Source organism: Zalophus californianus, chromosome 13, assembly GCF_009762305.2.
Source record: "Zalophus californianus isolate mZalCal1 chromosome 13, mZalCal1.pri.v2, whole genome shotgun sequence".
Taxonomy (NCBI): domain Eukaryota; kingdom Metazoa; phylum Chordata; class Mammalia; order Carnivora; family Otariidae; genus Zalophus; species Zalophus californianus.
Window position 1 is genome coordinate 27,209,377 of NC_045607.1, and position 27,178 is coordinate 27,236,554.

Here is a 27,178-nt window from a genome sequence, read left to right on the forward strand (position 1 = left end):
GAATTTTGAATCGAATGCTGGTGTAAAAGATACACAGCTCAACAGGATAAACGTGGGAAAAGGAGAAGCTTCATATTGCTCATAGGAAAACATCCAATAAAATGAGAATTAGGGATTTATCTAACGAATGCATGAAGAGTTTGTTATAATGAGCATAAAGAAAACCTGATATATTGTTTTTATTAGCCTTGTTCACTATCGTTATCTCTAACCTCAAAGTCCGTGTTCCTTCCCTACCCTATCTTTCAGCACTGTGAAACATATCTGAATGCATAGAGAAATAATAACTTAGAAAACTACCATATTCATTCACATGTGGCTGTGGGTGTGGATAAAACACAGAAGGGTTGAGGGTTCCTTACAACTAAAAAACGCTATCAGATTCTAAAGACCCTCAGAGCCAGGAAAAGTAGTTTATTATTAATATTACTAAGAACAAAAAAAATTAGGCACATTCTGTTGAGGGAAAAACAAAAACCATAATTTTAGAGTAATGGCAAATTAGTTAATGAACTATGATATTGTAGGTACAATGGTTTGAATTATTACTGCTCTGGGACTGCAGGTTAAGAATCAGACAATAAACACAGAACATAATACTTTTTTGCAATGGACTCACATCTTCAAGACTCCCATTGCTTGAATGAAATTTACTCAGTTGAAATTTTACACACATCATCCACCATGAAATGATATAAGAGCCTAGCATCCTGAGTTTACATACGGATTTTTCAAATCAATGGGTACCTGTTCAATCAGAACCAAAAAAAAATTTTTTTTTCAGAAAAACCTAGTTGACAAGTATTAATAAAAGCAAAATGTAGTCGGGCGCCTGGGTGGCTCAGTTGTTAAGCGTCTGCCTTCAGCTCAGGTCATGATCCCAGGGTCCTGGGATCGAGCCCCACATCGGGCTCCCTGCTCCGCGGGGAAGCCTGCTTCTCCCTCTCCCACTCCCCCTGCTTGTGTTCCTGCTCTCGCTGTGTCTCTCTCTGTCAAATAAATAAATAAATAAATAAATAAAAATCTTTAAAAAAAAAAAAAAAGCAAAATGTAGTCCACTCACCTCCATAGTCCATATTGACTATGCTGACAATAAGGAATAAAACCTCCACCTCTAATTCATCAACATTTTATGTCTTAGAAATAAACTTTGGTTGACTCTTACTCTAATCAAAGTTATCAGTATCAGTTCCAGTTTACACCAAATGAAGAAAGCCCTTTTGAGAATTATAATGTCACTAGTGAAAATACAGGAAAATTACAAAATTAAACATGCTGAATGGAATTATTTTAATATGTAATGTGGTATATAAAATATTTTTCTTTTTTTAACGATTTTATTTACGTATGTATGTGTGTGTATGTACTAGAGAGAGAGAGCACGCGTGCATGCAAGCACATGAGCAGCGGGAGAAGCAGGAGAGGAAAAGAGCGTGGAGCCCCATGCGGGTCTTGATTTCACAACTCTGAGATCATGACCTGAGCCAAAATCCAAAGTCGGATGCTTAACCAACTGCACCACCCAGGTGCCCCTTTTCTTTCTCTTACCCATTTTCATGCACAGGTCACAAGAAAGGCCAGAGGCTCTGAATTTGCCTATGACCCTCTGCAGATGGGGAAGGCTCACTTTCAGCATGTGGACCAGCCACTGCTACAGAAACTGCATTTTTTTTTCAATTGGCCACTAGGCCACTCATCAACCTTAAGTGGGATTTGGGACACCTAAAACACAGAGGAGAAAAAATAACCTAAGACTTGCGTTCTAATTCTAGGCCATTCGTTTGCTAAATAATCTTAGACCTCTGACCTCTATCAACTGGTTTTCTCATCTATAAACAGGACCATTATACCTAACACAGGATAATTCATAGTGGCTCCAGATTTTCTTCTCAGAGGGAAACAGAAGTAATCCCCTGATTGGAAAGGGGTACGTGAAGATGTCCCTGTACAGCACTGCACTGGAGATTATGAAAATATTAACTGTCCTATCAAGAAGGGGGACTTGGGGCGCCTAGGTGGCTCAGTCGGTTAAGCGTCTGCCTCCTGCTCAGGTCATGATCCCAGGGTCCTGGGATTGAGCCCCGCATCAGGCTCCCTGCTGAGCAGAGAGTCTGCTTCTCCCTCTCCCTCTGCCCCCTCCACTGTTCATTCTCCCTCTCTCAAATAGAAAAAGTCTGGCCTTCTAGATCTTGGGGAGATTAAATCTTATCAGAATTCAATTCAACTCAACATTGAACACCTATTATGTGCAAGCTACTAGGTAGGGTGCTGTTGAAGACAGGAAAAAAAAAATTAAGAAATCCTCACCTTCAACTAATATATAAAAAGAAGAAAATAATTCCCACACTAAGAATATAAAAATATTATGAGAGAGAGTACAGAATCTCCATAATCCTGAACCTTCCATTTAAGGTCACAATCCACCTTTCAGCCAGACCCCATACTACTGATAAACACATAGTCCAGTCATCCCAGACCACTTCTGCCAAACACACTGTGCATTATGCCCTTCTGTGCTTCTGCTTGTGCCATTCCTACAGGCCGGAGTTCCTTTACCTATGTCCCACTGAAGCTATTACTCATCCTCAAGACCAAATTCCATCCCTTTTGCTTCACAAAGCCCTTCCCATGACCAGTTAGAAGTAGGGTGGTGATTAAAAAAAAAAAAAAGATACCATTGAACAGGAACGTAGAGGAAGGGAGGAATGAAAAATCTGTACCAGAGAAGCTATGAGATAAATATAAGACAAAGGATTTGCAGAATCTTCTAGAAAACCAGCATCCCATGCTACACAGAAAATTAACAAGTCTAACAAGTTTCAACAGGAAGAATCCAAGAGGTAAGAGAAAGCTTGTCAAGATTACAGGATACTGGGGCAACCTGGCTGGCTCGGTCAGTAGAGCATATGACTCTTGATCCCAGGGTCATGAGTTTGAGACCCACACTAGGCAGAGAGTTTACTTAAAAAAAAAAAAAAAAATGCATGATACAAAAAGCCTACCAGCAGAAATCTGAGAAATGTTTTTAGGAAATATGAAACCCAAGGAGTTAGAGCCACAGTTGGTCTTTTTATCTATTATTCCAACAGGACTAGGAAGCACGTGGAAAATTAACTAGTTACACAAATGGCATCAAAGAACAGAATTTAGTATTTTACAGTTTAAGACACAACTCTACCAGCAGGAACCTTATTAAGTCTGGAAGAATGACTTTGCTCACAGACTGGCCTATCTCATCAAAAGGGCCTTGAACTAATCAGAGAGAGGTAGAAGGCATGATGTAAACTGATACTATAATGCCTCATTCATCCAACACTGACTGACCACCTCCGAATTGCCACAGCCTGGTGCCACACTGAGGGATACAGCGTTCAACCAACCAGACAAATCCCAGTGCTTGCAGAGCTTATGGAGGGAGAAAGCCAGTAAATAATATGTAAATAATTTCAGGTGATGATTAGCTTAAAGAAACATACAATCAAGTAAGAAATAGCCCATGACAGGGTTGGGGTAGAAGGGTCATCTCAGAACCGAGGGGGAGCAAGGCTGACAAATCTGAGGGTACCGTCTGGATGAGAGAAGAAAAGCAAGGCTCTGACACGGAAGGATCTCAGCATGTCTGAAAACAGTGAATCCGGCCAGAACATAATGAACGGAAACCCGTAGGAGGGGAGCTGAAGAGGTAGGCAGAGCCAGATCGAGGCAGAAAGGAAGTCTAGATACACACTTCAGTGTGATGGAAGGTACTGCAGGGTTCTAGGCACAGGGCAGATGGGATCTGAGTTTGCTTTTCAATCACGCAGACTGCTGTGTGGAGAAAGGAGTGCAGGTCCCTCAGCACAAGACAATGTAGGCTCAGACTAGGGTGGTGGCAGCGAAGTTAGCACATGCCAGACAAGATACATAAAGAAAGACTAGAGGCAGTCTAAGGAGAGAATGTGGCGGGGGTAAGGAAGTATCCCAAATATGACCTCCAATGTCAAGATAACACGTGCACAGGATGGGCCGTGCACAAACTTCACCGTTGGCACTTCAATGCTTTCTTCCCCACCAGGTAGTGAGCTCCATGAGAGAAGGGGCTGTCTTTTTCTTTACTATAGACCCAAAAGCCAGCATAATGCTTGCAACACCAACAGGTACTCTGAAAAAAGACTTTTTTTTTTTTTGACAAATCTTGACACTATTTTTTTTTTAAAGATTTTATTTATTTATTCATGAGAGACAGAGGGGGAGAGGGAGAGAGAGAAGCAGAGGGAGAAGCAGGCTCCCAAGGAGCAGGGAGCCCGATGCGGGACTCGATCCCAGAGTCCTGGGATCATGACCTGAGCCGAAGGCAGATGCTTAACCATCTGAGCCACGCAGGCGCCCCCCTTTTTTTTTTTTTAAGATTTTATTTATTTATTTGAGAGAATGAGAGATAGAGAGCACGAGAGGGAAGAGAGTTAGAGGGAGAAGCAGACTCCCTGCTGAGCAGGGAGCCCGATGTGGGACTCGATCCCGGGACTCCAGGATCATGACCTGAGCCGAAGGCAGTCGCTTAACCGACTGAGCCACCCAGGCGCCCCAGATCTTGACACTTTAAACACAAGTGAGAAAGTATATCCTTAGAAGTATCAGCAAAATTTAGTAGGGTGAGACTCAACATGGAGCTGGAAACACTGAAGCCCAACAGGTGAATAGGTGAGGAAGTCCAGAAAGAACCCTAAGCTGTTTCAAACACACTCACTCAAACATTTACGGAGTGTCTTCTATATCAGACCAATGCAGTATGCCTTGAACACAGGGAGATAACACACTGCCTTATCTCCCAGGAGAGAGTTCACACCCTGGTCATCCAGACAAGTACATGCCCTCCACAATGGCAGAGAACCAGGGGGAAACATGTTAGCATCCCCACTTTTAGAAAGGAGAATAAAGTGAATGTCACAAACTTTGTGATTGAACATAACTTCAACTCAGTAAAATTCTAGCGCAGATTAACAAAAGAGGGTTTGGGGGCTCTCAAGAAGAGGTATATAGTAAGAGCCAGCACATATACCTGAACAAGCCATTCCTGGTTAATGTCATGTCCTTGTTTGACATTAGGAGAACAGAGATTGGGAAACATATGATACAGCTGAATTTTACTAAAATGTGTTGATCTTATCTATCTCTGAAGATAAGAGATGGACTCAAATAAGTGTCAAATATATTTGGAACTGCTCAAATGGTTGTGTGTGTGTGTGTTTTAAGTAGGCTCCATGCCCATCATGGAGCCCAACATGGGGCTTGAACTCACGACCCTGAGGTCAAGACCTGAGCTGAGATCAAAAGTTGGACACTTAATTCACTGAGCCACCCAGGCACCCCAGAACTGCTCAAATGGTCTTGGGAAAAGAGCTGACCAACTAAAGAGAGGTGTTGAAAAGAAATGAAAAATATTTTTAATAATAATTAAACAATAAATAATATCAAGGCTAAAAGAGAATGACACAAGTGTTTTCCAAAGGAAAGAGGCCAGTGAACCCCACAATTAACAAGCCCTTTCTCAAATGAATATGAAGACATAATTGGTTTGCTGACCCAATCATCAGGAATAAAAACTTAATAAAATAAAAATAATAAAAAATAAAAAGAAAGGAATAACAAATATACTGGATAATAAAGTCAGAATTCCAAAAGTTCAAGAAAGTCTACAAAACTGGGCAAAAACCAATAGCTTTAAATTTCCTAGGGAAATTCAAGTTTTGTCCTCATGTTTTAAAAATCCAACATTATAGAAACATCAGGACAGGAAAAAAAGATGTCTTAGGGCTTTTGGTAGACTGCAAGCTAACATAAGTGAAGGTATTGGAAAAGCTCATTCCACCTTGGGCAACATGAAGAATCCAGAAGGAATGACTTAGTCTAGTTTAGTGAGCTCCTTTCTGTGCACCACACTTTAATGAAACTGTTAAACCAGAACTCATAAAGATGAAAGAGACTTAAATAGTACTGCCAGTAAATGCTGACTTACTGAATACATGCATTTAACTCTGCTCCCTTCCAAAATGCCATTAAAATGACAGTAAAGGGATTTAAAATATTTGGAGCTTGGAAGTGAGTAGGAGAGAGATAACTGACCTAGAAGACTCCAAAAAGCTATTCTGAGTCAATAGTGGAAAAGCCAGGAAGCATACTGACTTATGGCACAAAAAAATCCCCCAAACCTCAGGAATTAGTGGTATAAGATATCTCTGGAACTGGAGGTGACAGTGGGCTTAAATGGGAGAATTTAGTGCAAGAAGGCTCAAAAGCAGTTACACCCTTTGTGCAACTGAGCAACTAACTGCCCCTTGTCTGCCCAGAAGGGTTGTTGCCAGGGGTACCCCATGGGAAACAAAAAAATTTAAGTGGAAGTTTACGTATTAAATATTGAGACCAACTCCCACCCAACTTTCTTTCCCCCTGTGTCCCAGAACTCTGGCAAACAGGCTAGTAATGCCCTCCATGAGAGAGGAGCAAACTTCTTTGGAAAAATCTGACCAGTCCAAAAGATACTGACACTGGGCACTTCCCAAGGAAAAAGGCCAGCCAGACCACCTTCCAGTGAAGCCCAGTCAACCATTCCCAAATGAATAGAATATTTTCAAACAACATTTTAGAGCCTGGTACTTAAATAATGAGCAGATAGCTAAGATTACTAGGCATTTAAGGAAAGTTTTAACACGAATGCAGAGACAAACAGAACAAAGTTGGAAGAAACAGATGATGTAGATAGAGAACTGAATTTAAAACAAATGTGCACACATATGCCCAGAGAGATAAGAATAGAAGATGCAAAAATGAAAAAGAATGTTGAAGAGAACAAAATAAAATACCCTAGGAAATTGAGAACTCACAGCAGAAATAAAAATGCAATAGAAATACCGAAAGAGAAATTGAGGAAATCTACCAGAATGTGGAGAAAACAGGAGTTCAGAAATGAAAGAAGAAAATTAAGGAACAGGGGAAACAGATGGGAAAAAAATCAAAGAAAATTCAGGAAAATTTTTCCCAACTGCAAAACACAAATTCCCAGATTGAAAGACTCCACAGCGGTCATAATGAAAACAGATCCTCAAAAGACATATCACTGAAAAATGTCAGAACACGGGTTACAAGGAAGATCCTCAAAGATTCCAGAAAGGATAAAACAAGTTGAATACCAAAAAATCAAGAATCAGAATGGCAACAGAGTCAACAGCCATCCTAGAAACAAAGACAACAAAAGAACAACACATTTTAAATGCTAAGGGATGGTAATTTCCAATTCAGAATTTTACATCCAGTGAAATCTAAAATAGGTAAGAGGTAAGAATAAAAGCATGCAAGGTATCAAAAAAAAAAAAAAAAAATTACCTCAAGTATCCTTTCTCAGTAAACTACCAAAGCAGGTATTTTACCAAATCAAGGGAATAAACCAAGACAGAAAAGACCAGAACAGTTAACAATGATGTAAGAAACTAAAGGCTTAAATACACGGAGAACTACACCACCATCACAGATAGGAAAACTCAGTATTTGCCAATTCTTTTTTAACTGATCTACAGTTTTAACGCAAACCAAATCAAAACCCCAGCAGGAATTTTTTTGGTAGGTATTGACAAGCTAATTCTAAAATGTATAAGGAAAGACAAAAGAACCGTAACAGCCAAAATAGTTCTTTAAAAAGAAGGAAAAGGTTAAAGGAATCACACTACTTGATTTCAATATACAGCACAAAGCTAGCATAAAACAGATGAATGAAACAGAATAGAAAGTTTGGAAATGGACCCACACGTATATGGTTGGTATCTAATCGCTTCTCGGCCTTTTGGCTAAGATCAAGTGAAAAAGGTACAAATGCAATTCAGTGGGAAAATGTATAGCATTTTCAACAAATTGTACTGGAATAATTAGACACCCATATGCAAAAATGCAAACAAACAAAAAACCCAACTTATACCTCAAACCCTCTATAAACTCAACTCAAAATGGATCACAGACCTTAATGTAAGATGTAAAAATAGAAAATTGTAGGGCAGTGTGTAGATCTAGTTGCTTCGCTGGGGAAGTGATCCAAGGGTCTACCTACTCCTAACACACACTGTCAACCAATTCTGTTGTTTTCAGCCTCTTTTCTCACCCATGCCCTCAGGGATCCCTGGGCCTTAGATTCTAGGTGATCAGGATCTACATTTATGCCACCCCAAGGAGTTTGGAGAAGGAGCAGAAATAAGTGCATATTGAATCCACCATGTTGATCAGATTCACTGGTCTCATTTCAAGCAGAAAGATGTTCTGAACTCTTCCCAGATCTTGCAGTTTAAAGGCAAAAAAAAAGTTTTCTTCCTCCAATTCTAGTTCACCTTCTTCCCTCCTTTCCTTCATTTTCCTTACACAGAAAGGTATTTTATTTCATAAAATAAAGCCACATAGACATTTTAAAAATATTAAGTAAATTTTTAAAAAGTCCATGGGATCCAGATAAAGATCAAGATCCCTGGTATGATGTGAAGGGAAATCTCAAATCAAGAGCTTTACAGTAGGCCTGAAAACCGGCCAGCCTGGACTGGAGCTATGGAAGAGATCGAGTCGGGAAATTGAAATTGAAATGAGTATCTAAGGTATCTGAGCTGACTCAAAGAAATTCACACAACTAGGCAAGAATTTAGAGGTAAATTATTCATTAAGTGCATAGAAAACTAGGTAAACAGCAAAACAAGACAATTATCTCCAAGAGCAACAAAAGATTATGTAAGATTGAGGAAATATTACATGACTCAGCTGTGAAGAACACTTACATAGTCATAATGTAAAGACTGAACACTGATCCAAACAAAATTATGATATGTCTACAGCAGGAGGATAACAGGGTGTGCCCATGGGATGGGGCAAAGAATGGTGTTGCAAGAGAGCTCAATCTTCATCGTCCATAACAGGAGGCCAAAATTAATGCCAGAAACTGAAGAACCAGGAGGCAGCAATACACGCATGTTAGAGATACAGAGGCAAAAGCAAAAGATTTAGTTCAAAGATTTGAAAGTGATGGCCTCAGGGCAACAGAAATGGGAGAGACTTAAAAAAAAAATCCTGCTAGAAATGTTTGACTCTCTAAAAATATATGCATGTATAGCTTTGATAGGAATAAAAAAATAAATTTTAAAAGTCAAAGCATAGGAGGGGAAAAAAGGGGGAGCCCAGAATAGTACAGGATCTGGAATCATGACATGTAGAAATGGTTGTATAAATTAAGGGTTTTTAAGTTTAAAATACACACAAACTTGGCACACATTAAAGGCTGATTTCTATCTTCAGTTCAGTTATTCTACCCGGCTAAAGGGTGCAGAATCAGAACCAATAGTAAAGTTACATGGACACAAGAGCTCAGCTGTGCAAAAATGAAGACATTTCTACTAACTGCCTGAAAGCAGAATTAACTATCTCAGGAAGCAGTGAGCTCTCTGCTGATGGAGGTATTTAAGCAGAGCCTAAACAAAGTCCACTTAGTGGATATGATACCTTGGTGGGTTGGGCTACAGACCTCAAGACCCTGCCAGTTGTGGGATTCTGTAAAAGGATTTCATGTAATAATCTCCTTTGAATTAGTACTATTGTAAAGAAGGGCTAGGAATTCTGGTAGGTGAATAAGCTTAGGCACTTAGGGCATGTGTGTCTCTTCCTTCTATACCACCTTCTCCTTTTAGCTTTTGACTTTTCATTTCAAAAGTTTTTTTTTTTTTTTGGGTGCCTGGGTGGCTCAGTTGGTTAAGCGACTGCCTTCGGCTCAGGTCATGATCCTGGAGTCCCGGGATCGAGTCCCACATCGGGCTCCCTGCTCAGCAGGGAGTCTGCTTCTCCCTCTGACCCTCTTCCCTCTCGTGCTATCTCTCAGTCTCTCTCAAATAAATAAATAAAATCTTTAAAAAAAAAAAAGTTTTTTTTTAAGATTTATTTGTGAAAGCGTGCGCGCATGCGCGCGCAAAAGAGAGAGAGAGAGAGAGAGAGAGAGAGAGAGAGAGAGAGAGAGAGAGAGAGAGGAGAGAAAGTACGAGTAGGGGAGGGGCGGGTGGAGAAGCAGGCTTCCTGCTGAGCAGGGAGCCCACCTCAGGGCTAAATCCCAGGACCTCAGGACCGCGACCAGAGCTGAAGGTAGCCACTCTGAGCCACCCAGGCCCCCCCATTTCGAAAGTCTTAAATATATTTACATTTGGTTATGAATCACATAAAATATTTTTGGAAGCAGATGAAGTGTAAATACTTAGAGAGTAGAAGAGAAAAATGCCCATCTGAGTGGGAGAAAGCTGGACGAGAATCAAGAAGCTGGTCTTATGTAGTGATAAGAGACAACTGAAGAAGCCACTCTGGGCCCTGTGGTTCAGTGGCTGTGGGACATTAAACAGGTCACAGTACCCAGGTAGGTATGAGACTCTGGGACCACACCTCTGGTATGAGACAAGAGTACCTGGGCTTCCTGGCAGGGTGAAAGGACAGAGATCTGGGATTTAGTCAACAGATGTGGATGAGCAGCAAAAAAGAAGCCACCAGAGATTAGTGAACAACAGAATACCTTTGATTTGTTCTACTTTTAATAAAGTTACTAAAACCTTGCAATATCAAAGAACAAAAACCACACCTTAGCTTAAATGTTAGTCATTTCAATGCAGGAATAAAAATATTAAACATATGGGGCACCTGGGTGGAAGAGCATGTGACTCTTGATCTCAGGGTCGTGAGTTTGAGCCCCACATTGGGGACAGAGATTACTTAAATAAAAACTTTAAAAAATATATTAAACATATTATAGGTACCATCTTTTCTATGGGACTACCTCGAGAGTCCATGTGACCAGTCTATAGGCTTCAGGGAAGCTTTATTTTCTAGTAAAGGACACTATTTTTCCCTTCACTTTGTGCAATAAAATACTATCACACCTACAGACACAATAAATTTACCCCAAAGTTTACTGAACTCCACCCTTACCAGTTAAGAACTGACACAGATCATACTACAAAAGTAATGTCCATTTCTAGCTCTTATTTGTATTTTTTTTTAAGATTTATTTTATTTATTTGAGAGAGCGAGCAAGCAGGGGGAAGGGCAGAGGGAAGGGCAGAGGGGAAGGGAGAGAGAATTCTCAAGCAGACTCCTGCTGAGCTAGGAGCCTGACGCAGGGCTCGATTCCAGGACCCCGAGATCATGACTTGAGATGAAATCAGGAGTCAGCTGCTCAACCAACTGCTAGCTCTTATTTTTAAAAATTAGTTAGAATCTACCAAGAAATTGTCAGCACTTTACACACTGTAAACGAGAGTAACTTGTGGCTAGCTAAGAAATAGAGGTGCAGGTGCACTCCAGCACTGTGGGAGCCCCTACCCTCCTCTGTAGGCTGTATACTTACAGAGGGAAAGTCTCTTTCTTGGTTAAAGCCAGTCCTTAGCAGCCTGACCAGCACACTTGCCAGTAAACATTGAACTGAACCAAAGCATGTGACCTGCCTGGAATGTTCTCTTTATTTTACCAACATTCTTGATGCTTTTCCTTTTTTCTTTTCAGTGCCTTCCTACTGGCCTCAGAGCTTCTCACTCCTGCACCACGGTCACGGGCAAGGGTGGTCATCTTTGCTGTGCTTTTTGTCCTTCCAGTCACACTTTGAACAAAATACACAGGATCTATAGCTCTACCCACTCTGCTACCAGACAGGCATTGTGAAGATGGGCCAGAAGAGCTTCCTTCATGTATTCTGCAATGGGAGCCAATTTAAAAAAAAAAAAAAAAAAAAAAAAGGAGGGGACCAGGGAGGCAAAGGCAGAAGGGAAGAGAAGCCTTCATTCTCATAAATCTATCAACCAGTGCTGATTACATAGCATACTTAGGCATGGACCAGCCCAGAGGTCTCTACTTTATGATGTGCCCTTTTTTTCCCCCCTGACCGACTAGTATTAGTGTCTTCACTAAAAGTTCATTATAATGAAGGGACACATGCTAACAAGGTCAGGTTCATGATCACTAGAATTAACAAACATTTCAAATAATGGCCTTATATAATTTTCAGGTTCATTCCCATTTCCTTCCACCACAGGTTATATTTGTTTTAATAGTAACTTTGACAAGTATCTTTAGCATTCTAAACTGTTAGTCCCTGAATACCCCATCCCGCCATCACATTTATTCAGTAAGCATCTACTGCGGATCTATTATCTGCTTAGCCCCTATAACTACATCTCCATTCTCAATTCTTTCTCCAATAAAAGACAACATTGGATCACTAGGTCTACCTCTGGATGGCCCTTTGGAGTGGTAGGCAGCAGGCCCAGAGGAAAGAAAACCCCCAAACCCAAGTGGCTGGTTCCTTCTCTTGCAGTTGGCCCAGTTGGCCGCACAGCAGTCTAGCCAGATTCCCAAATTACAAACTGGTAGGGTCCTTCTGTAAACTATTAACTCTTCCCTAACTTCTTGGGAGATCTCAAACCACAAATCTGAGAAACCATTCACATGAAGGCTTTTAGATTATAGTATACTCAAGAAGTGACTTGAAATTTATTTACATTGTTTTGCTAATATTTTAAACAACATGAAGCTTGTGACGTGTTCGAACTCTGTTTCAGATCTGCTGAGAGCTTTCTACCTAAGGGTCATCTGATCCAAGAACATTCTTGTTACTACCACACTCTCCTTTGTTGTCACTTAAGGGAATTGAGAAGGAATACTTCAAGAACCATTTCTCAAAGTGTGTTCTGCACAACAGTTCCTCAAGATGTAATGAAAAGGGCCACCTGCCTGATTAAATGGATAGAGCTTGCAACTTTTGATCTCAGGGTTGTTGAGTTCGAGCTCCGTTGGAGGTAGTTTACTTAAAAATAAGTAAAATATATTTAAAAATAGATGTAATGAGAAAGTTTAAGGACAAATAAATTCAAAAGGTCAGTTATGCAAAGTTAAATTGGTTTCCTGGGGTTGGGGAAGGGGAGTGTGGGCCAATAAACCTTTAATAGGCTGATATGCACTGTGACTCAAACAAAAGAGGTAAGGGAGATGTTGGGGACATGGTATGGAATGAGCAAGAATTTCCCAAACTTTTATGACCTGAGAGCCCTTTTCTTGGAAGACCACCTAGTAGCCCTGGTGTTTGGGGAGCACAGCCTTTGGAGAAACTCTTAAGGCATTCTTAAATAAGTAACATTTGTATCCTTACTGTGGAACAGCACCCATGGATCACAGAGCCTGGTAAGTAGCAGGTCAGAAGAAAGTGTTCCTCCTGCCCAGGAGGCTCCCTGCTCTGTTTGCTTGTTACTACAAGAGAAACGTGCCTTTCTACTTGCTCTTGGCAAGTTTCTAGATTAAACTGTATTATCACTACCTATTTAAAAAGAGAATTGCATTCAATTTTAAAATGAAGTATTAAAGTATTATTTCTAAACTTTCATAACTGAAATCTACTTCAACCACCACGTCTATTCCAAAATGTTTTTCTTGACGTAGAAGGACGGTTAGTTTCAGAATGTATTTAATATGCTAGACCTAAAACTTGAGATCTTTAGAATTGTCTTCCAACACTTGACGTTTTTGGACTTGTCATGAAAATACAAAATCACATGCAAAACAGATTAAAAAAAACTTCAGAGCCTAGCAAGGAATAAAATTCCCTTAAATATGCTGAGTTTTAAGCACAATTTAGTTTAAAAAAAAATCCAGCTTTTGCCCTGGTGGTGAAAATTTCTGCTTTTGTAATTTGATCCTAATGTGCATGCTAATCATTTGTGCTACAAAGTCAACTTCACTGTGGCTGTTTTCTTCACCCTTTCCTTTCTTACTGCTCTCCAGAGCCTTGTTCATACTCACTATTAAATACCACCAGAGTCAATTACACTAACCCTTTTAGAGGCCACAGATCTCCAAAGACTGACTAAATAAATATATATTCCTCACTTAAAATGATATTCTCAAGAATCTGAGTTACGGGGGAAAGGATACAATTATAGTCACATTTGGTAAACTTACTGCCATGATAGACTTATTCAGACTCAAGGTTTTAGAACAATCTGTACAAGGGCCCAGGAGGGAATGCAGAGCAGTCAAGGGTCCCTAGAGTCCAAGGTTTATAACCACCACTTACGCAGACCACACTCTGCTCCAAACTGTCATCTAGTTTGGGGTGCATTGATTTAAAACCAACACCCTTGGGGCACCTGGGTGGCTCTGTTGGTTAAGCATCAGACTCTTGATTTTGACTCAGGTCATGATCTGAGGGTTGTGAGACCAAGCCAGCCTTGGGCTCCATGCTCAGCAGGGAGTCTGCTGGAGATCCTCTCCCTCTCCTTCTGCCCATCCCCCCCACCCCGCTCAATCTCTCTCTAAAATAAATAAATGTTAAACTGATAAGAACAGATACTACACTTGATCTTAGCCAAATACATAAATGTTAAAAAATAAATAAAACCAACACCCTCGCCTACACACACACACACACACACACACACACACTTTAAAGTGAGAGCAAGCAGTATACACAATCTCTGAATTTAAGTGACGGGTAAGTGGTGTCTGAGGTATGTTTAATATACTATCCAAATGTAGTAGTCCTCAGTACAACAGAGAGAGAGGAATGTAGTGCAGTAGGAAATGTACGTGCTTTGAACTACTCCAGGCTGTACACTACTTGGGGGAACCTGGGCAAACTGCCTAAGCTTTCTCAGCCTCAGCTTCCTAATCTGTAAAATGGGGCTAACAGTGGCACCCCTCCCAGAGTTGTAAGAAAAAAATGAAATTTATTATAGGAGAGCACACAGGGAACGAGCACAGAGAAACCCCCAGTTCATAACCAGTCATCACTCATTCCCTAGTTGTCTGCTCTCGTATTTCATGCCCTTTCCTTCCCCTGAGAGATCACCCAACCTGAAAGCATCTCCTCTACGCACATGACTTAAAGCATTATCTGAAATCCAGTTCTAGGTCTTCTATTGCCTATGGGAAACTGCTAGCTACATGGAGGTATCAGTAGCGCCTCAAAACTCAGTGCACACAAAATTAAAGCCATCTTCCCTTCCCCACATGCTAGTCCCCCATCTCCCCTCGCAATGCCTATCACAATACCCTTCCTCTATTGTATGGCATTCTAAACTGGCTTCATCCCACTCCTTCGTCCCACAGACCCAGATAAATCAGGAAAGTCTGTCCTATTTCAATTCCATAATATCTCTTCTCTGTTTCCCATTTGGGAAACACTGTTTGGTCCAAGATAGTGAACAGCATCCTGGGTGGCATCTGTTTCCCTTTCTCCCACTTCGAGCACAGCAAGACTGTCATATTCATCTTCCTTAAATCACTCTGAAAATCCCTCCATGACTGCCTATTTCCTTCCCTTCAAATGTTAATGCCTTCCCTACACAGAACATCTCTTCTCTCTACTCTGGCCAGGTCTCCTTTGCAGTGAGTTGAAGGTTTCCTTGCCTCTGTTCAAGCTGTTCCTTTCATTGGAGTGCCCCTTCTGTTTTCCACTGAAATCTTGTCCTTCCTCCCACTCAAAGCCCCATCCTTTAGGGCCAGATGAACAGTCATTTTCAGGTAGCCCCCTCACCAACTAGTCCATCCTTTCTTGGTTTCCCCATTCCCTGAACTCCTAAGCACCCAGTTTAGCCTCTCATTACTGCTGCTTATTTCACCCTGAGCACTCATCTTCTGGACACAATTTAAAATTTTTAGAAGTCAGGGTCCCTTTTCCAAAACCCAAACAGGATTTTTTCCAGGGCAGCATTAATGGATACAAAGACATCTGACAGATTTAGTTTCCATTAATATGATAATGCTGGAGATATTTTCATGGGTTGTGCAATTTGCTGTAAGCCTATACAAGACAGGTTTTATTACTGTTCCCATTTTACATCTGGGGAAAGTGAGGCACCAAATGTTAAAGAATTTGGTCCAAATAACCCAGCTGGTGACAGAACAGAACTGAAATTCAAACCCATGCAGTCCGGCTATGCAGCCCATATCTCACCAGTGTAAGACGGTGTTCAATTCTATGGATTCTAGTGGCCCTTTGGGGTAACAGTAGGGAAAGGATTTCTTACAAGGAAGGTAGAAGGCCACTTATGCATTAAGGGAGGATCATTAAGCTGGGGATGGGAAATGAGACACATATAGACTTTTTTTTAGTATAAAAAAATTTTACACCAAAAATATTATATTTAAAATTAAACTCTTTTGCTATTATAAATAACACCAAATGGAAAGATTCTTGCATATAGCATTTACCGTACTTTTGGAGTACTAAATAAGGGATGTCTACTGCTTTTTATGGCTTTTGATATATGTCATCAATGTCCCAAGAGAGTCATTCCAATTTATTCAGCAAATCAATAAAGTACACTTGAGTCAAAACCACATGATTAATTAATATTCTGTTAACTTTTACCAAAGTTGCAGGTGTAAAAGAGTCTCTGTGCTTTCAGTTAATTTGATTATCATTAAGATTGAACACATTTACATATTAGTTTACTATTTCCTCTTCTGTAAATTGGCTATTTGTTGCAGAGATGCATTTTTTATGAGGGCTCTTTATATCGTAGATATCCTAAATAATGATGTGAATCTTCAGGTTTATTATTCTTTACACAAGAAAGAAAGAAAAAGAGAGAAAGAAAGAAGAAATTAAATGGAAGGGAAAGAAAAAAGGCACTCTCTTTTTTTCCTTCTCTATCCTAGTACATTCCACTCAGTATTATGGCTCCTTAAGTGCATCAGGGAGGGGTCGAAAGGAAGGAAAAAGAAAATGTTAGGGAAAAGAGAATAAACGAGTACCAAATAGAGATAAACACATACAGAAGAGGTAGACGAGAGCCAGCCAAATTGAGAGCCAGAGGGAAGAGGTTATCCAAACCCCCAAGATTCTCTTGAGGATCACTGACTGTGAGAATATTAATTAGCTACTTAACCATTATTCCAACTTTAAATGGTCTTCTTTATCCTGAAGCTATTCTGGACTCAGAACGGGAAAGATGCAGTGGGGTGGGTAAAAGAAACAGGGGCTTCAGCAGTGGCTAGAGCAATATTCCTGGGAGAACAGAAAGATAATTGTGTGACTTCCAGCTATGAGCTGTGAAGTCTTATAATGGAGCTAGAAGCAAAATGTTAGGAAACACTGCAGAGGTGTGACTTTACAGGCAGAAGAAAATGGCAAAACTATGTAACAGGTACTACTGGCTGACGACCCTGTCACCATCCCCACCCTCTGCACTGCTGCCGGAATTCTAGTGTTGCTCTACCCTCCACTTGACTCCAGGAAATCCTGGTTAGCCTAAGCCAACCAATGACAGGGTACTTGGTCTCCCCCCTGCTGGAAATTGTTTAGGGATGAGTATGCAACCCTCCTTAACTCCTACTAAAGGGAAAACATTGGAGGTTGTCAGCTCAGCAAAAGAAAGTAGGAAGAGCACATGCATCTTGGGATCATGAGGGCAGAGAAGTGAGGAGAAACGATCTTCCTTAAAATAAAAATTTTTTAAAGCAAAAAGAGAAGTCAGGTCCTCACTGACATCATCAAGCCACTAAACTAACCAACCTAGAAGCCACATTACTTTGCAATTTATGTGAGATTAATTTTTTAATATTTTAGCTATTTAGATTTAAGGTTTATTTTTTTTTTTAAGATTTTATTTATTCATTGGACAGATAAGAGACATAGCGAGAGAGGGAAATCAAGCAGGGGGAGTGTGAGAGAGAGAAGCAGGCTTCCCGCTGAGCAGGGAGCCTGATGTGGGGCTCCATCCCAGGGCCCCAGGACCATAACCCGAGCCGAAGGCAGATGCCCAACGACCGAGCCACCCAAGCGCCCCTTAAGGTTTCTTTATTTCTTACAGTGGAATTATCCTAAGTGATTCATAATGAAAAATCTTACAAGATCATCATCATCACAATGCTACAAAAAAAAGCTTTTATACTTTAACTGCTACTTGAACATCCTGAAGTAACCACCTATTTCCAATTTTTCTTTTTGCTGTTTTCTTTATTTTTCGTTATATAAAAGTATCCAGAAATCAAACACTTCTGTTTAACAATTTTCAGTATATCTAATAACCTTAAAAATTAGACTAAAAATAGCTTTTAAGAGTTTCCTTTCTAAATAAATGTCCAAATACTTGGTTGTGAGATGTTGTAGAGAACAGCTAAAAAGAGTAATATTATTTTCACACAAAAAATAATTTCCAGTGATTCATCAACCAAAAGTTTTTTAAGTAAATCCTATTATACAACTGATATGAAATCAAAGAAGAGTCTACTGAGGCACCTGGGTGGCGCAGTCTGTTAAGTGTCGGATTCTTGGTTTTGGCTCAGGTCATGTTCTCAGGGTCCTGGAATGGAGCCCCATGTTGGGCTCCCTGCTCAATCAGGAACTCTGCTTGTCCCTTTTCCTCTGCCCCTCCGCGCCCCCTGTTCATGTGCACACTCGCTCTCTGTCAAATAAATAAATAAAAGAGACAGCGAGGGAGGGAACACAAGCAGAAGGAGTGGGAGAGGGAGAAGCAGGCTTCCCGCAGAGCAGGGAGCCCCATGCGGGGCTCAATCCCAGGACCCTGGAATCATGACCTGAGCCAAAGGCAGACACCTAATGACTGAGCCACCCAGGCATCCCCCAAAAAAATCTTTAAAAAAAAAAAAACAACTCTCCCTCTCCTCTGCCGCTCCCCCCCCCAAAATATATAAATCTTTTTGTTTTAAAGGAATATATCACAGGAAAAAATAAACTAAGGACCCCCCCACTACCACTGAGTATATTAAAACCTACTGAAAAGGGGTGCCTGGGTGGCTTAGTTGGTTAAGTGTCTGCCTTCGGCTCAGGTCATGATCCGAGGTCCTGGGATCGAGCTCTGCATTGGGTTCCCTGCTCAGCCATCTCCCTCTGCTGCTCCCCGGGCTCGTGCGAACAAGCGTGCACTCTCTCTCTCTCTCAAATAAATAAATAAAATCTTAGGAAAAAAAATACTGAAAAATGCAAATCTCTTTCAAAAATCACCTTTTAAAAAGAGTACCAAGTTTGACACAATGCATAAATTCAAAATTGGACCATCATGCTGTGCTATTTTCCAAATAAATGTGAAAACAAAAAGTACTAAAAGGGAAGAAATATTACTGTGCCAGAAACTTTAACCATTTCCAGAGTGAATTCCCACAGTAGAAATAACAATGCCTCTTTAATGACTGAAGTTTTCACCAGTTCAAACACTTTTTCTTTATAACACCTTACATAAAGTCCCATCCATTTGTGCCTGCTATAAAAACGTCAGCACTGTAAATCCAACTGGCCCATTACTGGAGTGGACCAGTCTTTTCCCATCCACCTTGGCCCGGGAACTTACACCTCTGTAAGTCCCCTTGCTTCACATATGACATGTATACCTGCAACATACAAGCTGCTTAAGAATGCTGTTGAGGATGCTATAGAGAATCTTCTTTCAAAGTCTTTATCCCTTTAAAAAATTGCTGTATTGAATTTTAAATCACCAGAATTGCTAAGGTAACAGTTCATCCACATCCGTTCATGGAAGGAAAGAGGACATTTGTTAATTTATGCAAATATTTCCTGAGCACCTATCATGTACCGGCAATCAACTTAGCACAGAGAATAACAGCAATGAACAAAACAGACATGGTCCCACTCTTTGTCAGCTCAGTCTAGACCAGGGGTCAGCAAACATTTTCTTTAAAGGCCACAGAGTAAATATTTACCCTTGTAGAGTCTGTCATAACTACTCAACCTTGCCATTGTAGCATGAATCAAGTAGCCACGGACAATATGTAAACAAATGAGTGGGATCGTGTCCCAATAAAACTATGTGGACAATGAAACTCAAATTTTATACAATTGTATGAAATAAATGTATCATGCAATAATCTGTTGATTTTTTTCCATTAAAAAAATGCGCACGCACACACACACACACAATTTTAGCATTCTTAGCTTGCAAGCCATATAGAAACAGGTAGCCGGCCAGATCTGGCCCATGGACTATAGTTTTGCCAACTCCCAGTCTAGACAATGTCAACTGTATAATTATTTGTTTTTTGCTTTAAGCACTCAAAGATAAAATTCTTTTTTTTTTAAGATTTTATTTATTTATTTGACAGAGAGAGCGAGAGAGGAAATACAAGCAGTGGGAGTGGGAGAGGGAGAAGCAGGCTTCCCGCTGAGCAGGGAGCCCGATGCAGGGCTCGATCCCAGGACCTGGAATCATGACCTGAGCCGAAGGCAGATGCTTAACGACTGAGCCACCCAGGTGCCCCTCAAAGGTAAAATTCTTAAAGCTATGAGAATTTATTGAGGAGACGTGGCCTGGCTTGAAGGATCGGGGAGGCTTTTCCAAAGAAGTGACTTTAAGGCTAAAACTTAAGGGATGAGTAGTAGCCAACCAACGGCCAGGGAGAAAACAGTCTTCCAGATAAGTGAATAGCAAGTGGAAAAAGTCCTAAAAGGAGAAGGAATACAATCCACTGAGGAATCTGTGAGGTTGGAGCACAAAGAGCAAGCACGAGAGGACAATGACACCAGAGAGACAGAGACCACCCCACAAAGAGTCTTGTTGGCTAAAGTCAGAGATTCTGGTCTTTGTCTTAAAAGCAGTCGAAAACCATTAAAGGGTTTCAAGCAGGAGAGGGACACAATCAGCTTTGGATTTTTTAAAGATCACTGAGACTGCAGTATGGAAAGAAAAATTTGAAGGGAGCATGAATAATACAGGGAGATCCCTAAGCAAGGTTCTGGCCAGAGATGATGGAGGCTTAGACTGGAGTGTGGGCAGTAGAATTTAGAAGGTAAAAGAAGCAAGATGTGGTGATGAGATATGGAGGAATGAAAGGTAGGCCCCTGCATGCCTCAGTTTCCAGTTTCCACAGCAGGATATTGGTATCCTTCAGTGAACCAGAGATTCTGAAAAGATGAGTGTGTGTACAAATTTTGAGTTCAGTTTTTGACATGCTGAGTTTGAGTTGCCTATGAGATATCCTCGTGGAAGTGCTAAGTAATCAGTTGGATATTAGGATCAGAAGCCGGGACAGAGTTTCTTTCAATTCAGTAATTCAGTTTGGGAATTGTCAGCATACAGATTGTAATTGAAACCATAAGAGGAGATGAAGTTACCTAAAGAAAGGCTATGTTCTCAGTGGTTTTTAACCTTGACGGCAGAGGAGAATCACCAAGGGAACTTTGAAAGATTTTGATGCCCAGGCAGTGACCTTGAACCAATGAAATCAGTCTCTGGGAGTAGGACCCAAGCATCAGTGTTCTTTAAAGTTATCTAAGTATTTCTAATGTACAGCCCAGATTGCAAAGGTAAGGGGACTTAAAACATTAAGAATTAACTGGAGTGCGGAAAGATCAAGAGATTAAGAGAGTAGGTTTCTAGTCCCAGCTACCTCCTAACAGATTTCTCCGACCTCAGACTACTTCATAGCTTCTCAATTCTAGTTTAGCTTAACAGAAAGGTGAGATAGTAGGACTGGCTTATCTCTAATATCCCCTAGAGTCCCAAAAATCTGAGCCGAAGTTACAACATGGAAATATTTCTTCTTCTCGGGGGGGCAGGGGGGAAGGGAAGGGAGGTTGTGGAGGGTTATGGAGAAACACAGCTACTAACCAATTACCAGAGCATAACAGAGAATGCCTTTTTATAAAGAATTATCCTCCCAAGCCAGTAACATTTCTAAATGATAGGATGAACACACCAAATAGTATTTGATAGCATTTGTGAAGCCTGGGAACATTCTAGCTAGACTAGTTTTGCTATATTATACTATGTTGTTCCACAGCTAGGACCTGCATGAAGTTCAAAATGGTGCCATGAATTTAAATTGGAAATTCCTTAATCCAAAATTTTATTGAGTGGACTTTTTCTAAAGATAGAGTGAGCTGCAATTTAAGATTTGGGAAACATGCATGTGAACACAGAAACACAGGACTGCGCTCCAGAAGACCAGGATTAAAGTTTGGATCTGTCCACTTGGTAGCTGACTTTAGCCAACTTTCCTAACCTCCAGCTCCCAATTTCTTCAGCTGTACAATGAAAGTAGAGTCAACTTCAGAGTTACTGTAGAAATTACAACACGAAAATCACTGTGGAAAATAGCTATACAAAAAGCATTACCATTTTTACATTATTTTCCAATTTTAACAGTAACTTTGATTTACATATTTTGAGGATCTTCTATACTAACAGCACAGTATTCAGAAGAAGAAAAATAAACTGTCTTCATGCCATGACTTTTTTATCCCAGAAAGTCTACTTTGCTGGACATAGTTTAATGGAACAACTTAGTTTCTGTTGGGAAAACCCACTACACTCTTCAAATGCCATTTTTATCATCTGACTTCAAATTCCACAAAGCAGATGGAGACTACAGTATTATTAAAATCTGTTAAGGAAAAGTTAACATACTCAAGAAGTTAACCAGTATTACTGAACCACTTGACTGTTTTTTATTACTCCCTAGACAAGACAGAAGAGCTACAAAAAGACAGTTAAATTTATAGCTCTCAATTTGAGGACCATGGGACAAGACAGTAGACAAGTACAACTTCTCCTAAAGTCAGACAGACGAGGGCTGGTTTGTTCAACCAGAAAGACTGTCCTCCATCCTTCTCACAATTTCTAAGGTTAGAACCGAAGGACACAGAACTTCAGAGCACTTGCAGAATCTCCTGGCCTCCAAAGCACTGCTGTGAGAAATAATGATCTAGCCATTAACAACAAAGACTTATGGCAATTTGCTAAGTAATCTTTGGAAAGCCTGCTTCATTCAAACTGGTTTGTCAATGGGAAAGAACATTTCATAAATCTGAAGATTTACACATGAACTTTGAAGTTTAACATTACAAGAATAGAAATTATGTCAGGTTTAACAGAATAAATGAATTATGGAGAGTTGGGAATAAATTTTAAGAGTCTTAGGGAAGATTAGTGCTGTAAAAAGAAACTCAAGACTATCTCACTTTTACGTTCCCTTCAAAGAGATTTTTAGGCAAAGGCTATCATGTGTTGGCCTGTTTTGAGCAGTTACTAATATTAGCAAATAACTTGTAGTGGTCACTAATAAACATCATAATTAAGAGTTCTATAAAAGCCCTGACTCCATAGACATTCTTAAGACTCTTAGATGTACATAACTGATACAGCACAAATCATTTTGCCAATAATTTGCTCCTTCGGCAATGAAATACAAGTTAGTATAGAAGGTGACACTTCCCTTTGATCTAAATCCTAAAACAGGATAATTATTTTGATGGCAAATTATGATATCCAGACACTGCCAAGAAAATGCAAATAATATCAGGACAGACTACAAGAGATGAAACAGTTGGGAAGACCATAAACTCTTTTATGAGAGTCTACAACATAGCAAGAGACTAGGAGGAAAAATAAATTACATTTCAAAAGTGAATCCCTACCACAAAAAGTAAATGCACTATATTTACATTGATAAAACCTGCCAGAGCTTTAAAATTGCTGACGATACCACTGAGAAAAGCTAAGCTGAACTGCAGAGTACCCCGAAGCACGTTGTTTTGATGTGCTATGCAGGTTATCATTAGAGTTTGCAGACAAGCTTTTTAAAGATGCTACAGCCACTGCTCCAACTAAAATACAGGCATTGAGCAGAACACCAGGAGAAAAGGAAAATCCTGCTCAATTCTGCAAACTGATGGTACCGTTGACAAAACAGGAAGGAATGTGGGAAAGGCAGGTCAATTTTAACTTAAACAGTTCAAATTTGAGCTTCAAAGAGGATGGCTTGGTGGAATTAGTCAACCAGCCCATGAAGTGAAACAGCACGGGGCTCAGGGCTGGACTCATATTCAATGTTACTTGCCAGCCAGATAGTCAAATGTGTGTGTATACATTCTGTTTATTGAGTACTGCTAAGCAACTATTCTGTACAAGGTATAGTGAGGCACTGCAATGGATACAAAGATGGGGAAAACAAAAGCAGCTCCTATCCTCAAGAAGCTTACAGTCCAGTACAAGGGATGAAAAGAAACACATTCTACCTGAAAATACAACTGAGGCATCTAAGAGAGGTTCAAAGCGACTGTGAAGTTGCATCCCTATTTTGTTTCAACACAACATATATAGATACGATATTATTCTAAAACTGGGGACACTCCTGAAAAGAGCATTGGTAACATTTCACAAATGAAGAATGATGCCAAAATCGCAAATTAAAAAAAAAAAAAAAAATGACCAGCTCTTTGGCACAAAACCTCTTCCTCGATGCTCCACTGAACACTACAAGTCCCTAAAGCTGAACTTACAGGCATGTGACAGCTGCTGATTGGTTATAGGAATCTACAGAAGAAAAAAAAAATGCACCCCTCAGGGTGCATGACATGCATCTTGTCTGTAGAACATGGCATGAAGGAAACAGTGACTTCAAGAGGAGGAAAAAGCGAAGAAAATGTATGTGACAGCATGCTGAAAAGTAAGATGTGGAGCTAGTCACATGCAAGACCTGTGATTAAAGCAGAGTTTTGGTCCAGCATCCATCCCTCCCAATTTTAACTGTTCCCACACTGAATAAGCCATCCACAAACTATCAATAATGTCCTGTTTTAAAGGCATTTCACCACCAAAAGGGGATGTAAAGTCACCCAGTTCTTAAAAGAAACGCAGTATGAAAACACCTTTTTGGTGAAAATAATATCTAAGTAAATGTGAGATGAACAGCACTCAACTAGATTCCCCCTCCCCCAAAACTCCCTAACCAGTTGAAAGGTATTGTGTAATCCCACACCTTTAACTGTTAATATGAAAACCCTGGTCTTTCCACCTCTCCTCCATAACACCACCTATAGTTTTCTTGCCTATTCCAACTGAATAGGAAGGTTTAACTAACTAAACCAATTAGCCTGACTGATCCTAGTAGGGGAAACAACAACAACAAAAAACCAGTAAGCAAACACCCTTTAAAAAAAGAACTGGACAAATAGGTTGGATACTTCATAAAACATAAATGTCCTCCATTCATCTGCAATTCTAGTCATTTTCGAACAGATCTCAGATTTTCAGAGTAAGTATGCAGGTTATTTAAAACTGAGTTATATATAGTCATTTAGCAGCCGCAAAACACTTCTGGCATTATCGCAGATGCTCGATCTCTGGAGGAAATTTTTTTTTTTTCAAACTAGCATTTTTCTTCACCAAGAACCAACCAGCCTTTATTTCTAAAAACAAGAGCCCTTGTCTTCCCCCCAAAACAAACAAATCAAAGACCACAGTTAAATTCTACGCTAATGAAACTGTGAGATTACATCCCCGGCGTTGTCAGAGCCTATTTTTCATACAGCAACACGTTTGATGCAGTATTCCTGATTGCTTTTTATCGTATTTGTAAATACACTCACTAATCCACTAAATTAGGTAATTTACAAACAGGTCCTCTCAGTTATTAGTGGCCAGCAGTCAAGTTCTATTACATTTGATCCTTATACAGTTGTCTAAACATTTCCATCCAGGTTAAGGGCTCGGATCGGCAAGGGAGGGGGAGGTTAGCGAAATTTGGATGGGGGCAGGGAAGAAGCTGGGAGAAATCTCTGCATCTCAGCCCTCAGCGGCAACATTCAGCCAGTGCCCACAGAAAAACTAAATTCGGCTCCCCTTCCTCCTGTTACACTGGCAACAAAGAGGGAGTTTCCGTAACGCTCCCGTCACCCACCAGGTGCCCAATCTCCTTCCCAGCCTAGTGTCAGCGCTCCCGCAGGGGCCTCGGTGCGCGAAGAGGCCGCGGTGCCCAGGGTCAGGGCACAAAGGGGGGATGGGGTGCAAGGCGAGCGGGTGGGATCTGGGAAGTGGGCCGTGTAAGGGCTCCGGAACCCGCTTAAACACTTGAACCTGGTGTCGGGGGCGGCGGGCAATAGAAAGGGACAGAATATCTAATGGAGCAGAAACTGGAATAACGTGGAAAAGGGGTGAAGAGCCCACGCTGAGGGTACTCCGCCTGGGAGCACAGAAAACAGCCGGTGGATGAGGGAAGGGGAGACTCCAAGGAGATGGGAAGAGAGGCGCAAGGCCCAGAAGACGAGGGAACAGGGTGCCACCTGGGGCAGAGCAGAGAGGAGGCGCCTGTGTTGCTTCTACCTGCAGGCGGGCGGGACGGGCCGCTCAGGTGTGACTGGGAAGAGGCCAAGTCGGAAAGGGGACAGCGAGAGCCGGGGGCGTACTGGGGGGCCACGCAGAGGGGGCTGCGAGTTGGCAGCCGCGGAGCCAGCGCGGGGGCACCTGCGGGACAGGCTCCAGGGATAAGCGGGGGTGGGGGTCTCCGGAGCGCACGGTGGGCTGAAGGGAGGATCTCGGGCAGCGCGAGGCAGCGGGCGCCAGCGGCGCGGCACTGGGGAAGCATCCGGGCGGGCGGCCGGGAGGCGGGAGCCCCTCACCTGCGCGGCGGAGGAGGCGGAGCTGCAGCAGCCCATGGCGGGGCCGGAGGAGCCCGGAGGCGGCGCCCGGCGCGCAGCTACGCCCCGGAGCCCCTCGGCATGCGAGCCGGCGGGCGCCCGGGGAGGGCGCGGCCTGGCCCCGCACGGCTCGGCGGCGGCGGCTCGGGTGGCGGCGGGTACTCAGGAGGCGGCGCGGCTCGGGGCGGGCGCCGGCCACATACCCCGGCGGCGGCGGCGGCAGCGGCTGCGCGGCTCCTGCTCGGCTCCTGCTGCTGCAGCTGCTCCCCAGCGGAAAGGGGCGGGCGGCGGCGGCGGCGGCGGCGGCGGCACCTCCCCCTGTCCCCCGCCTCCCGCCTCCCGCTCCCAGTCCCTCTCCCGCTCCCTCTCCCGGGCCGCCGCCTCCTCAGCGCCGCGCGCGTCTCCCATCAGACTCCCCGCCCCCAGTGCAGCGCCGCGCCGACAGCCGGGCGGCGGCGGCCAAAACGAGGCCGGGCCCTTCGGCGCGCGTCGGAGCCTGCGCAGTGCCGAGCCTATTTAGCTGTGGCACCGAGGCAGCGCCTCGGAGCAAGAGGTCGCACGGGGTTGAGGCTCCCAGGGGCTGAGCGGGCTCGCAGCCAAAATGTGGCCGGATTGCTTCCGGACCCGAGAGGCACTGGCGAGGTATGCGGAGTTGCTCGCTTTCCCCACTGGACGTGCAACCCGAAGACCCTAAGGGCATCTTCCTGCTTCTACGGTTGCTTTTTATCCAGAGCAAAGTGTACACAATAAACCTTCCCTGGT

General features: G+C 42.0%; 1 protein-coding gene across 4 annotated transcripts in view; it reads right to left on the minus strand.

Annotated features, from left to right (window-relative positions):
* SLC44A1 (solute carrier family 44 member 1) overlaps positions 1-26,614 on the minus strand; it is a 197,130-nt gene extending 170,516 nt beyond the window's left edge. For 3 of the 4 annotated variants that reach the window (XM_027614815.2, XM_027614816.2, XM_027614814.2), the window contains exon 1: positions 26,399-26,610. In XM_027614815.2, coding sequence (XP_027470616.1) covers positions 26,399-26,434 — 36 coding nt within the window. In that variant the 5' untranslated portion in view covers positions 26,435-26,610. Of the gene's footprint in view, positions 1-26,398 lie in introns of all 4 variants that reach the window. The other variant, XM_027614813.2, reaches the window with a different exon arrangement.
* Positions 26,615-27,178: the final 564 nt, after the last annotated feature.